The sequence below is a fragment of the Saimiri boliviensis genome, chromosome 8 (genome assembly GCF_048565385.1).
Source record: "Saimiri boliviensis isolate mSaiBol1 chromosome 8, mSaiBol1.pri, whole genome shotgun sequence".
NCBI classification, from domain to species: Eukaryota; Metazoa; Chordata; class Mammalia; order Primates; family Cebidae; genus Saimiri; species Saimiri boliviensis.
The window spans coordinates 31,405,081-31,419,604 of record NC_133456.1 but is presented as its reverse complement, the minus strand read 5'-3'; the positions used below and the strand labels follow the sequence as shown (position 1 = coordinate 31,419,604).

The 14,524-nt window shown below is 47.5% G+C and overlaps 1 protein-coding gene across 1 annotated transcript in view; it reads right to left on the bottom strand.

Moving 5' to 3' along the window:
• Positions 1 to 3,900: 3,900 nt before the first annotated feature.
• The window catches only part of GPR156 (G protein-coupled receptor 156), a 70,099-nt gene continuing 59,475 nt past the window's right edge, over positions 3,901 to 14,524 (bottom strand). The window contains exons 8-9 of the mRNA XM_039477230.2: positions 11,785 to 11,943; positions 3,901 to 6,802 (exon numbers count right to left, since the gene is read on the bottom strand). Coding sequence (XP_039333164.2) covers positions 5,459 to 6,802; positions 11,785 to 11,943 — 1,503 coding nt within the window. The 3' untranslated portion in view covers positions 3,901 to 5,458. The remainder of the gene's footprint in view (positions 6,803 to 11,784; positions 11,944 to 14,524) is intronic.

Genomic DNA, 14,524 nt, shown 5'->3' with positions numbered 1-14,524 from the left:
CACATGCTCTAAAGAAAGAACTCTGCAAGGATATCTCTGCCATTCTCCTCAGAAGCAAGCCTCACCTCTCAACTTAGAACTGGAATCAGTACATTTATATGAGAGGCAATTGCCACAGACTGTCCACATAGAATGCGTTTTGTTCTTTGGCTTCCTCCTTCACTATATCTCTCTTCTCTCTCTCTGTTTTTTGGACTTTTTCTTTCTCCTCCCTCTCCCCTCCTTCTCCCCTTCTTCTTCATCCTCCTCCTTCTCCTCCTCCTCCTTCTTCTTCTTCTTGAGTTGAAGTCTCACCGGGTCACCCAGGCTGGAGTGCAGCGGCACAATTATGACTCACTGCAGTCTCAACCTCCCAGGCTCAAGTGATCCTCCTGCCTCAGCCTCCTGAGTAGCTGGGACCACAGGCATGAGCCACCACACACAGCTATTTTTTATTTTTCGTAGAGATACCTTCTTTCTATGTTACTCAGGCTAGTCTTCAACTCCCGGGCTCAAGCAATCCTCCCACCGTGGCCTCCCAAAGTACTGGGATTACAGGCGTGAGCCATGGTACCCTGCCTGAACTTCTTGTCTACTTTCCTTTTTCCCCTCCTAACCTTTTGCTTTTAGTCACACACAGACCTTTCCAGGGCATCTCCCAGGCACTTATTCCCTGAGCCTAATGTGTCTTGGGAAACCCTGACACAGACCTGGTCAAGTTCACAACAGGTTATTTTGATTTGTGACATTGGCATTTTCCTGCCTCCTTGTGACCTAAGTGGTGAAAAAAGTATCTCAGGATGTTCTCGTATTCAAATGTGGTTTCACTGGGGAATGCTAAGATCAAGAATGTTTCAAGCAGCAAGACATCAGAGGGAGTGCCAAGGATGAGGAAGAGCAAGCTCTCGGGGCAAAGTGGTAAGCTCTCCCCTGGTTTCAGCCTCCTAAACACCACTGCCTGCATTAAATATTCCCTCTTGGGAGACCGAGGTGGAAGATCACAAGGTCAGGAGTTTGAGATCAGCTTGGCCAACACGGTGAAACCCCTATTTAATGAAAATCCAAAAAATTAGCTGGGAATGGTGGCAGGCGCTTGTAATCCCAGCTACTTGGGAGGATGAGGCAGGAGAATCACTTGAATCCAGGCGGTGGAGGTTGCAGTGAACCGAGATCATGCCACTGCGCTACAGCCTGGGCAACAGAGCGAGACTCAGTCTCAAAATGAATGAATGAATGAATGAATAGATGCACGTCCTCCCTGCCCGCCCACCCCACTTAACAGAGCCCAGATTGTGTTACTGGGAAAAGTGCAGCAGCCAGAGGGAATAGAGAAACTGTTTTGTTTGGAGTTCTGAGAAAGGATACTCAGGAAAGTGATGGTGATAGAGACAGATTGTTCTCCTGCTAATACTGCTTGTTACCCATTAACAAGCCTGCAAAGAAAGCATCTTTATGACCAGAACTTTATCAAGAACTTCGTGCTTCTCTTCCATAAACTTCATTACCCTGTGACCTCACCCCACAACAAACTTAAAGTACTGTCATTTTCAGATTTCAGTTACTCCTGGATCTGTAAGTGACGTAGTTTCATGCCCTTAACTCACTGGAAGGCAGTAGAACCAGATGCCTGTTTCTCCTCCTGCTCCTCTGCTCTGGCCCCAAAACAGGAACTTTGCCTTCCTTTGTTTCACCCATTTATCTACCCAAAAATCACCCATTGTGCAAAGATCTCTAATGGCTACTCTAGAGGAGAACAAATATGGAGAAGACATGCTCAGTGCTTTCAGGAACCTGGAATCTGTGGAGGAGACACATATAAAGACAATACGATAAACACAGATTTGCATTGACTTTTCTCTTTTCCTCTTTCAAAGTGATATTGTTCTTTAAAAATGAGCCTCCTATATCTGATGCTTTTTTTTTTTTTTTTTTTTTAGACAATCTCACTGTGTTGCCCAGGCTGGAGAACAGCGGTGCGATCTTGGCTCAATGCAACCTCTGCCTCCCAGGTTCAAGTGATTCTCCTGCCTCAACCTCCCAAGTAGCTGGGACTACAGGTGCCTGCCACCACGCCTTTTTGTGTGTGTGTGTGTGTGTGTGTGTATTTTTAGTAGAGATGGAGTTTCACTGTGTTGTCCAGGCTGGTCTTGAACTCCTGACCTCATGATCTGCCCACCTCAGCCTCCCAAAGTGCTGGGATTACAGGCGTGAGCCACCTTGCCCAGCCAGATGCTTTTTTTCTCCTCTATGAACTCTAGGAAGGCCAAGTTGGTTCTTTAAGGAAAGAGGGTTTGGGGCAGGCCAGGATAGGGAAAAGACATTGGGATCAGGATGGAGACCTCCAATTCCAAGATTTTCAATCAGCAGAAGACATGCTGGAGTCAGAACCAGGCCTGGCTCCCTGCTATGCCTTGGGACCAACAGAGACATGTCCAGTCCAGATGACAGCAACAGAGGCAATGTTTACTTCTCCAGGATTCCTTTGCACAATTTACTGCCCTTTCTTCAAGAGCAGAACAACCAAGAGCATGCCAAAAGTCATGGCACATTCAGCCGTTTATGAATGTCATCTTTGGATTAGCTGATCCTGGGTAAAAGATTTAGGAAAGGAGGTGGGGAAGGGTAGCAGTGATGCACAGAGTAAACGATATATTTGGAGACAACATTTAGTTGAGTGCAGTTACAGCATTCGCACATTGCTTTTGAACAAATGATAAATAAGGAAAATGCAAGGTAGATTCTCTACCTTTTCAATCAGATCTGGCAAGGGTTACCAAGGTGACCCGATTCTAGGTCAAATGGGTAACAGAAGCCTCTGTACAGCTGAGTCCAAAATATAAGCCCTAAGATGTCCTTCATTATTTAGTTTTTTTTTTTTTTTTTCAAGACAGAGTCTTGCTCTGTCACCCAGGCTGGAGTGCAGTGGCATGATTTTGGCTCACTGCAACCTCTGCCTTCCAGGTTCAAGCGATTCTCTTGCCTCAAACTCCCGAGAAGTTGGGATTACAGGCATGTGCCATCACACCTGGCTAATTTTTGTATTTTTAGTAGAAATGGGTTTTCACCAAGTTGGCCAGGCTGAATTTGTTGGCCAAACTCCTGACCTCGTGATTTACCCGCCTCGGCCTCCCAAAGTGCTGGTATTATAGACATGAGTCACCATGTCCGGCCCATCCTTCCTTAACTAGGGGATCAATCAACTTTATTTGGGGATGATTGGGAAAAGCTGAAGCGAGATTATATGCTCCACCTGAGCCTTGAAAGATGAATAATTCACAGAGTGCACAAAGTGGGGAAAGAAATTCTAAACAGAAGGATGGAGATGTAGAAGGGGTGGGATGGTGGGACTAAGGGTCTAGAAGCAGACAGAGTGAGAGGACTAGAAGAATTGCCAGATTTAGAGTCCACATTAATGAACGGTGTGTTGCTAGTGGTGGCATGCTGGGAGGAAGGGAGCTGAAGGAGGAGGAGCCCAGCCACAAGACCCCCAGGGACAGGAAGAGTCCAGGGTCTCCGGGGTTTACCCTGTGCACTGAAGGAGTATTTCTGGGATAAGAGGTTTCCTAGGGAGAGCACAGAAGAATCTGTTCAAATGGAAGTTTGGTAGAAAGTACCCTGGGACCCAGGGTAGCCTGGCAGCAGCTCTGAGGGCTTCTTTAGGTGGTTCATCCCCTCTCAGCCAGTCAGGACTATAATTTCCTAAGAAATTCCTCTTGGGAGTCATTTATCTTTTATTACAGTACCACTTGGACAGCACACACACAGCACAAGAGGAAAATACAAACCTATGCACAGAATAAATTAGAAAATTCCTATTTCAAAGTAGATGACAAAAGAAGCTGTGCTACCAGGAGGGTCTCATGGTTCAGTGCCTGGAGAGTCCTGGGGTGTCAATAGCCCCAAGATTCCAGGATCAGTTGATGATACATTTAGAGCCAAATGCCCCCTTCTGAGCATATTTTAATAATGTCTAAACTCCTTCATGCAAACATGTGCACACTGATAGATGTACACACAGGCCTCAGGGCAGGGGACAGGCTGGACATGCCAGCCAGCTCAGCAACAAGCACAGCAGACCCAACTGTGCTCTCCCTTTGGCTCTGGTAGAGTTCCTGGCACTCATTCTTCACCAGCTCCCCAGCTCCCTTGGGAGGTCCAGTGTGCCCTGTGGCAGTGGGGAAGTGGAGGCCCATTTCCCAAGGCGAGGACACAGGTCTATCATTCTGGACTGAGGGAGCACATCTCAGCTTTTTATACACAAGCCTTGCTTTGTTGTCTCATCTGCCAAGCCTCGCCTGCCACTCCCAGAGGAATGAGTGAAGCCATGTGTCCTGGGAAAATTCACCTACTCGAGTCCCAGGAGCTGTGCGTATGTCTCTGTCCAGCAGTGTGACGTTGGGGGAAGTCATCTCATTTCTCTAAGCCTTATAATCCCTGTTTGTAAAAATGAGAGTTGCTACTTCACAGGGTTATCAAAAGGAATCACAGAAATAGGATATTGCCACGTACTGTGCCAGACTCAAGTTAAATGTTCAAATTCTGTTTTCTTTCCTGTCTTCTTGCGCCCAATGCCTTCCTTTTTATTTCCCCATTTGGTTTCCAGCTTTATGTGTCTGTTTGTATTCATGTAACCTCAGTGGAACCAAAAGCACCTCTTGACCAACAGATTCTCCCACACCCTGACAGAAATTGCTGGTGTGTGTCCCCCGGCAGTACAAAACTGCAACACTGGGTGAATCAAGAGGATGAGCCACAGGACCAGGGGACAGTGGGGACAGTCAGGAAATCAGGTACATCCAAGTCCAGGAGAGAGATCTGGGTAGCCTGTGGGTACATGGAGATCTATCTCAGAGAGGAGGGTAAGGTGCCATAATGGTGAAAAGACACAAGAAATAGTGGTATGAGGGTGGCTCTGAGCTGAGTCTGGCCAGAAGCTGGAATCTAGGGAGGTGCTGTTCACAACATTCAGTAGAAACAAAATCACTGCCTTCCAGGAGTAGGAGGCCCAAGGATGCAGGAGATTTATCTTCTTGGTAGGTCTGTCCACCGAAAGGCCAGTTTGATGGGTCACAGTCTACACCTCAGGTTCTGCAGAAATTTCCCATTTTTTCATCTGTCTGTTCATTCAGCCATCTATCTGAATATATTAAGAGTTTTATAGAATGCAGGCTGACCTGGACAGAAAATCCTGTGTTCATGCAGCAACTTTTATCCAAGGAGTCAGTAACTTTTATAGTCACTCAACTGGAGTCTTTTATAGTAAGGCTGCGAGGTAGTAACAGGACAGGTAATGCCCCTCTTTTTATAGATCAAGAAGTGCTCAAAGTAACACAGTGAGCCTAGCTGAAACATGGTTTGGGCTGGTCAAATGCAGGGCACTAATCTGTTCCCCGAAGACCAGAAATTGGCTGTCTTCCTGTGGGCCTTGGTACAGCTTCTCCTGGCCTGACCTCTGTGTCTAGACCAGCTCTGTTGCTTTTCATACCAGTGTGGGTTTCAAGTCATCTTTGAAGTTCACAATAGGGCTGGAGCAGGCCCACAGCTTTTCCCAGGAAGCCAGACCCCCAGTAGGCTCAGAGTCAGTGTCTGATGTGCAACTGTCACTAGAGTCAGAAGAGCTCTGGAAGCAGATTTCACAGTAGGGCCGGTGGCAGCGGCAGAAGAACTCATCTGAGCTGCTGGACTCAGTGTCAAAGTAGCTGTGTCGAGAAGACAGGGAGGGACAGACTGAGGAGACTGGGGGCCACAGCTGCCACTGCTCAGGCAAGTCAGGTGAGGCTTTGGAGAGGCATGGGGCAGCAGGACTTGGTGCCTGGTCAGAACCAGAAGGCTGGGGAAGAAAGGCTGCTTCACTCTCTCTAGCCCTTTCTGGCTCTGTCTGGCTTTGTTTGCTGCCCTCCAGGGTACCTGGAGAATCTGAAAGCAGTGAAGGCTTTCTGGAAGAAGGTCTTCGTACTCTGGAATCAGCAGTTTGTGGGGCCAGGCTGGGGCTGTCCCCATTCTCCACATATAGCCTGCTGTGTACCCCAGAAACAGTTCTGTTTGCCCAGTGCCCCACAGATGAGGGTGCAGAGCCAGGAAAGTGTGAGCGGGCCCGCTGAGCTGCCCGCCTTCTCCTCACCATGTAAGGGCTGAAGCCCAGCTCCTTGGAGAGGGGCATCTTTTGGGGGCTGAAGGCAGCACTGTTCCTCCAGGGTTGCTGGCGACAAGAGAGGGCAGTGGGGAGGGAAGCCTCAGGGCCCAGGCCCAGATCTTGTAAGACCTCCTGAAGTTTCTCCCTGATCACTGAATTGACCCTTGACTGCCGCTCTAGGGGCTCCTCTGAGTTCTCCAGATGCCTCTGTGTCTGGGGATCTGAGCCTCCTCTGCCTGGTAGAAAACTGTGGCTGGCGGCCATGGGGTTTTGGTCTCCTCTTTTTGGACCCAGCCTTTGCTCAGTCCATGGCTTCTGGCTACAACCTGAGTCTAAACGATCAGAAAAGTCTTTCAAGTCAGGTATCTTCTCCTCTTTCCCTGGGGAGGGGCTGATGTCCTTCCCAGGCCCCTCAAGTCTTTGCGCATGTGAGGAGGGCCCTGAGGTGCACTGGGAGTCCTGGGCAGCCATGCCGGGATCATTCTGAAAGTCAGAGAGGCGTCCTGAAGGCCCCTGAGTATCTGCCAGGCTGTGGACCGAGGCTATGGCCTGGACATCCTTGCTTGGGGAAGAGGCAGGTGGGGCAGCCCCCTCTGGGAGGTCATAGGTGCACTCACCTGACATCAGCCTCACAAGCTTCTCTTTGGCGTTGTTTACTTGTTCCTGCAGGCTTTCAATCACGGCATTTTTCTGTAAAATTAAAGCAAAACCATCAACAACAGATGTAACTGAGGGTTCCATAGTGCCCACCACGGTGGAGAAGGTGTGGCTTTGGAAGAACCTTGGCTTAAATCTCAGTTCTTCCCTCAGGTTCTGAGAAGGTACCTTCCTCCAGTGAAATGGGTTGGTACATGTAAAGTGCTTAGCACAATAACTGACGTATATGGTGCTCAATAAAGGCCAACTGTGATTTATTGTCATTATCTCAGTCTCCTCCTTATATCCCCACACTGTGAGGCATTGCTTATGAAAAGCAAGGAGGCACAGCCTGAATGCTTGCTGGCCACTGCAGTGCCCTCTCACCTTTCCCAGAACCAAGAGGGTCAGGTCACTCTGCAGGCACAAGCTGAATAATGTTTAGAATGGTCCCACTTGTGGTTTATCACACTTCTGCAAAAATTTAGATTAATGTGAAGCATATCTCCAGGGGATGAACAAATAGAGAAACAAGTATTTTGCTTTACTAAACAGCCTAGAAAATGAGAAGAACAAGGATAAGTGTGGAGATTCCTGAGACAATCAAATAAGATTGGAGCTGAGAGGGGCCAAAGAGAATCTCAGATTGGTGTTATCACCTCCCTAGGCTTGACCTCTGGTAGTGAGTGGTCAAAGCTGCCATGTGGTACTACCAGATGTCAATTTCACCTAAAGCAGGGGTCCTCAGCCTCTGGGCCATGCACTGGTACTGGTCCATGGACTGTTAGGAACCAGGCTGTACAGCAGGAGGTGAGCCGGGGGTGAAAAAGCTTTACCACCTGAGCTTCCATCAGATCAGCTGTGGCATTAGATTCTTATAGGAGTGCAAACCCTATTGTGAAGTATACATGTGAGGGGTTTAGGCTGTACACTCCTTATGAGAAGTGAACGCCTGATAATCTGAGGTGGAACAGTTTCATCCCAAAACCATTCCCCTGCCACTGTCTGTGGAAAAAATGTCTTCCACTGAACTGGTACCTGTTGCCAAAAATGCTGGGGACCACTGACCTAAAGGAGTGCAAGCATCAGAACTATTGAAGAAGCATTAAAAAAATGAAAGGATTGTTGGGCCTAAGCCTTGGCTAGCTTGATTCAGCAGCCCTAGAATGGAGCCCAGGAGATGAAGGAGCCTGGGGCAGTTCTGCTACTGAGCTGCCTACTCACTGCGTGGATGTTAGCTGATAAACAAGCTGTGCAGGAGAGGGCTGGCAGGTGAGAGCTGCAGAGGCGTGCCTGCCCTAACTGCGAGATGGCGGGGCATGAAGTAGGAGTAGGAGCGTTGGCGGTAGGTTACAGGGAGTGACTGCAGCCCAGACATCTTTCTGTGGTGCAGCAGCTAATTCTCTAAGCTCAGACTGTGGGTCCACCTCTGGAAACCTCTGATCCTCAAAGACAGAGCAGGGATGAGATCTTCAAAGGGAATGGCTGGACTTGGGGCAGATTACATGGGGTTGAGAGCTCTGGGAAGGCAATAATGTAAGCAAGTGTTCTAGAAAGTGCTTGTCTGAACACCAAAATGCTGCATCTTTGTTACTATCATCTTTAGAAGCTGGGGATGAGCATTTGGACCTCCACTTATTATGCTCTAGAAACAAAAGGATGTTCCCTGTGTTAGGATAACTAATACAAATTGCCTAGTTATACCAGTCCATAACTGCTAACGAGGACTACTAGTTGTGGAGTGAACCTCTATAACCAGTAGTCTCATATGGCGTGAGATGTGGTTTCATCTCAGGTTTACATGGGAGAGTTGCCTAGAAATGCTCCTTTAAGAGAGCAGTAGCTTAAGTAAAATAGTCCAATATTCTGATCAGCAACCCTCCAAACAGATCCACTGCTTCCCTTGTAGAAGTGGGAATTTTTCTGATAGTTGGTATTGCCAGTTTCACCCTGGTTGAGTCTACTTCTCTATCAGAAGAAAGACCAGGGCCAGTGAGTGACTGCTGAGTAAGGTGGAAGGGACTTTTCGGTGAGCACATGCGTGCCTGTCCTCTCTCCCTTCCTTCTACCTGCAGAGTGGCAAGGTCTGGGTGTTGCTGGGTGCGTGCAGATGACTCAAGGACTTGCCAGGGGCAGAATGGATGAGTAACAGGAAAACACTCAGGTGTTTGTGATACTGGGCTGTGCCAGGTATCTCTCTGAGGCTCTCTGAGGGGACCTCAACTCTCTTCCTCCTCCTCTAGCCTGTATTCCCAAAGCCCATCATGCACATGCCCATGTCGGCTTCTGAAGGCCTTTACAGCCCCATAGAGCTAGGAAGGGACCATCTGTTGATGGCAACTATGCTGTGGGTGAAATCTGAGTGCTGCCTTTTTATGCCTTACCCATACACTCCTTTGAGTATAGAAAGATACTATAAACATGGAGTTGGGAAGAATATTCTTCTCCCAGCAAGCCAAACATCTGAAGCTGGCTGGTGACAGATTTAGAAATGTCAACCTAAACAGAAAATTTCCTTCTTCCAGAAAAAGAAGTGAGACTCTGTTTTTACCATGGCTGCATACTAATTAGAGGTGTGGTGTGAGGCACTGCCATTATGAGACTGAAATTTGACCTACCATGGCAGCTGCACTTCAATGAGCTTATTAATCATTATTTTTGACACATCGAGGGAAGCAAAACATCCACCTGGCCACCTGCATGTTTCACAGGGTGTAAGCCGTAAGGAGACATGGAGTCAGCCTCTTGTTTCTATGGTTCAGGGAAGAAAAGTAATAGGTGAGTTTACTTGGCTGCAGAGTGTACAAGGAAGGCACTTCAGCCTTGTGGGAGGTTCTATCTGCTGGCCTTCTCTTAGACAGTGAAGTCGGTCAGTGATAGATGCTGCCCCAAACAGCTTCTAGGGGACCCCTGGCTATAGGGGCAAGAGGGGAAAGAGTGAGAAGATGGGCTGCCCAGACTGTGGGAAAGTAAGACGAAGGCCTTAGTGGGGGAGTGGGGCCCGCACAGGTTACTGCACACCATGAGCCAGAATCAAGGTCTGTGCATATGTCAAGGCAGGAGAGATAATCCTGTTTATCTAATGGGCAGTGCTGGAGCTGAGGATGCAGATGCTGGAACCTCTTGACACCTGCCATGGGGCCCTAGGACTGGCTCCTAATTCTCAAGTCTGTTCTGGGAAAGACATTCCAAGTGTAGCATGTACTGGGGAGGCCAGCTTCTTAACACTTGTGTGTGTGTGCCCATTGAGGGGCTTCCTCTGCAGACTCAAGGCATCTTTTTGGATATAGCAGATTGAGTCCCTGCATGGGAAATGGGTAGCATGGCAGAAGTACAAACAGCACATTGCAAATTACCATAAGGCTAAAGAGTCAGTCCACTTGGCTGTTCCAGCATCAGCTGACTGTGAATGAAAACCATCCTGGCTGTTCTAGCCAAGCTTCTGGCCTTCTGTGCAGCCAGGAAAAAAAAAATGCTTATTTGAAGACTTCACAGAGTGTTAAAGGCAATATTACTTCCTTGCCAGGTGGAAAGAAATCTGGTTTTGAAATACTAAATAGTAAAGAAATGGAGAGGTGTTACTCCGATGGACAAAAAAGGTTCAGAACCATAGAGGGGCATGAACAGTGGGTGCCTGGGCATGCTGAATTCCTTCATCTGTTGTGTTTTTTAGGTCCTCATCATACTATCCTCTCATCAGGGACTATTAATACCTAGGCAGCAGTCCTATTACAAAAAAGCCCAGTTTCCTAAATAACACCTACTGAAATAGATTCTAAACAGAAAAAAAATATGCAATGTAATTCAGTTAGTGTCAAAATACTGACTAATTCCCTTGGGCCCTGTGCCTTCTTCCTGAGTCAATGAAGCCCTCAAGCTTTTCCACGTGCTTTCTTCAAGCCTGCACCACACTGCCCAAGTCTGGGAGAGGGGCCAACTCTGGCTAAAATACAGAAGGCAAAAGCCTAGGGGGCTGCCTGGTTCTCCCTTAGCACTACAATTCCATTCAGAAGCTCTTATTAAGTCCCCTACTCCATCTGTAGACATGCCTGGAGTTTCTGGGATGATGGGCTGATTAAGATCTGTAGCCAGTACCTGGAAAAGACAGTAACGACCCCATGAGATCTTGAAGATGAAGACACTACTCTATGTAAAAAGAGAAAATGAGGCCAGGCATGGTGGCTCATGTCTGTAATTCCAACACTCTGGGAGGCCAGGGCAGGTGGATCACTTGAGGTCAGAAGTTTGAGACGAGCCTGGGCAACATGGTGAAACCCCATCTCTACTAAAAATACAAAAATTAGCCAAGCGTGGTGGTGTGTGCCGATAGTTCCAGATACTTGGGAGGTTGAGGCATGAAAATTGATTGAACCTGGAAGGTGGAGGTTTCAGTGAGCTGAGACAGCACCAGTGAACTCCAGCCTGGGAAACAGAGAGAGATCTCATCTCAAAAAAAAAAAAAAAGAAAAGAAAAGAAAGAAAAAAAAAGAGAAAATGTATCACACAGAAGCTAATGTCCACTACATCTCAGGGCCTTTATGATATTGTTCCCTCTGCTTGGAATACCTTTCCCTATACTCTTTGTCTGGTTAATTTGTACTTAACCTTCAGCTCTCAGCAAAATGAGTCTTTTCTGACTGCCCTAAATTAGGTTTTCTTGCCCTTTTTACACATTAGTCTGTCTTACCATTCTGATTTTCTTTCATAATTCTTATGACAATTTATAATGATATGTTTGCTTAATGAATGAATATCTATTTCCTCCACTAGGCTGTGAGCTCCGTGAGGGTAGGAACTATGCTTTTGTTCACTGTTCACTGGCACAATGCCTGGCACATAGGAGTGACTCATTCATATCTGTCCATTGAATGAATGAAGTAGATGCATGTCACTGGGGAAATGGTGAGGCTTTGCTTGCTTTTAAGGAATGTGGGAGGATGACAGGAAAAGAGAACATCAGCATTAAGAGCCTCCGGAGCCACCGATGCATGATTGGACCCTTGAAAGGGAATCTTCCAGGCACGGGCGCAGCTTACTTCAGTGAGAAGCCTCTCCATGGAGCTTTTCTCTTCCCTCAGGTGGCAGTTCTCTTCCTCACCATACTGGGTATGGAAGCTTTTGCTGGGAGTGCTGAAATATTTCGCCATGTGTCTGATTGTTTGGTTTTCCTCTTCGAATGCCTTCCATTGCTTCAGCTGTTAGATAAAAGACCACATGTTATTTATTTAATCACACACCCAGAAACACATTATCTCACTGTTTCTTATAAACACCAAGGAATGACACTATCATAGACACACACATGCATGAGCTATTCTCTCCTTAAAATGTACTTTGCTCTGGAGGGCTCATAGATGATAATGACAAAAGGTATAGAGAATGCTAGGATTATAAAATTTTTAAAATGCCAAAGGGCCAGGAGCAATGGCTCACTCCTATAATCCCAGCTACTCAGGAGGCTGAAGTGGGAGGATCACTTGAGCTCAAGAGTTTGAGGCTACAGTGAACTATTGTTATGCTACTGTACTCTAGCCTGGGTGGCAGAGTGAGATCCAATCTCCAAAAAACACACAAACAAAACAAAAACAAAAAACAACCCTAAAAACAAACACAAACAAAAACCTCCAAAGGAAGAATAAGGCAGGTAGATAAAACAGAACAGCCTTAGCCCATCTGCCTACTTATTGCCAAACTGATCAAATAAGAATAGAGCTGAAGTATCTTCTACCACCACATTCTAAAGCTACAGTTAGGAGCTAGCTTAGGGTTAAGCAATCTGAACACGATATGTTTCAAATGAAAATTTCTAGTTGTATGCAGCTATTTAATTCTTTTACATTTGTTGATTAATGGTGTGCTTGCTGCTATTGAAAATTCAGTTCCTTTGGGTGGACTTCTAACTCAAGTCAATAATCAAGGCTCAGAGAGCCTTTGAGGGAGGCCCCCTCACCACAGTGGGATGCTCTAGCACAGGTGTCCCAAACTTTTTACACAGGGGGCCAGTTCACTGTCCCTCAGACCGTTGGAGGGCCGCCACATACTGTGCTCCTCTCACTGACCACCAATGAAAGAGGTGCCCCTTCCTGAAGTGCGGTGGGGGGCTGGATAAATGGCCTCAGGGGGCCGCAGGCAGCCCGCGGGCCGTAGTTTGGGGACACCTGCTCTAGCTCATCACCTAATTTCTTTGACCAACTAGGAAAGGCTGAGGAGTGTGGCTGTCTAAGCTCACACAGTCACTTAGCAGCAGAACCACAGCTGTACGCAGGACACCACGCCAGGCTGCACGTCCTCACTCGGCTGATGAAGAGAGAGACTTAACCGTGGCAGTGCAGGGAAGGCTCTTCAGGAGAAACTGGTCTTGAGGAACATTCTGCAGAAGGCTGGGCTGCTTTAGTTTAACAGGGATGAAGCTGAACATAGAAACAGGAGCCTCCGCCTGTGTCTGTGGGCACTCCTGACCCGCCGAATGCCAGTAATATAAGTGACACAGGAAGCCATGGTGCGAAAGGCCTCTGTTTTCTCCTCAGGAATTCTCATAACTAAGTGGCCTAGTGATGGACACTGGGGACCTGGGACCTTGGTTCTAGAAATGATGCTGTGGTATCCATGAGTAGCCTCAAGGGGAACCTGGGATCTCTTTACTCATCCATCAAACATTTATTAAGCTCTGATCATGTAGTATAAACCAAATTTTGTAAATCTCAGATAGGATTCTGAATCCTGCCATCAACTTTAATACCACTGAAATTGATATTATCACCCAAGTCCTCTTGGGTCCTCTGCTGACTCATCATGAGTCTCTCATGGTATCAGGAGTCTGTGTGACCTGTGCTGGGTCAGGCCTGGTACCCCACTCTCAGATGCCCTTCTTGAAGACCTCCTCCTCACAAAAGGATGCTCTCAGCTCACCTCCCTACTTGGGAGCTACCGGAGCCAACACCATAGGTCATCTGTGGCCTTGGGTGGATGAATCAGCCCTCCTAGGGTTATTCTCCTCGCACTGACCCTGGCAGTGTAGTGGTGCAGTTTTTCCTTTGTCTCCCCCAGCACTCCCCGCCTGAGGCCTCTCTGCAAGGCTGGCAGAGGAGCAGCTCAGCACTGGCCTAAAGACTCTCCCAGGGCTTTTGGTCTTTCTCTCCCCAAACTGGCCAAGTGGATCCAAGATACCCCTTGGTTACTCTAGCCCTTCATCCCTTATTTGTGAAGATACTGATCCTTAAGGCTCAACCCTTCAGGGTTTCTGGAATCCAGCTACAAATTTCACAGTTCAGGGCCTCTCCTCTACTTTCCTGCAGAAGGACACACAGGTTCTGGTTTTCTGAGCCTCTGGGCTATAGTGGGTGTGGCAGGCTGAACAGGAGCTTCTCAAAGATGTTCCTTCTCATCCTAATCCCTGGAGCCTGTGAGTATGTGACCTTATGTGGCAAAAGGCACTTCGCAAATGTGATTAAGGATTTTGAGAGGGGTGATTATTCTGGATTATCCAGGTGGGCCCAATGTAATCATAAGAATCCTTATAGGAGGGAAGGAGGAGAGCCAGAGTCAGAGGAGATGCGACAATGGAAACAGTGGTGAGAGAGATTTGAATCTCTTCTGGCAGATTTGAACCCTGCTGGCTCAGAAGGTGGAGAAGGGGACAACGAACATAAGAATGCAGATGGCCTCTGGAAGCTGAAAAAGACAAGGGAACAGATTCTCCCTTCACATCTCTGGGAGGAACACAGACCTCCTGACACCTCAAGTTTAGCCAAATAAGACCTATTTCAGATTTCTGAC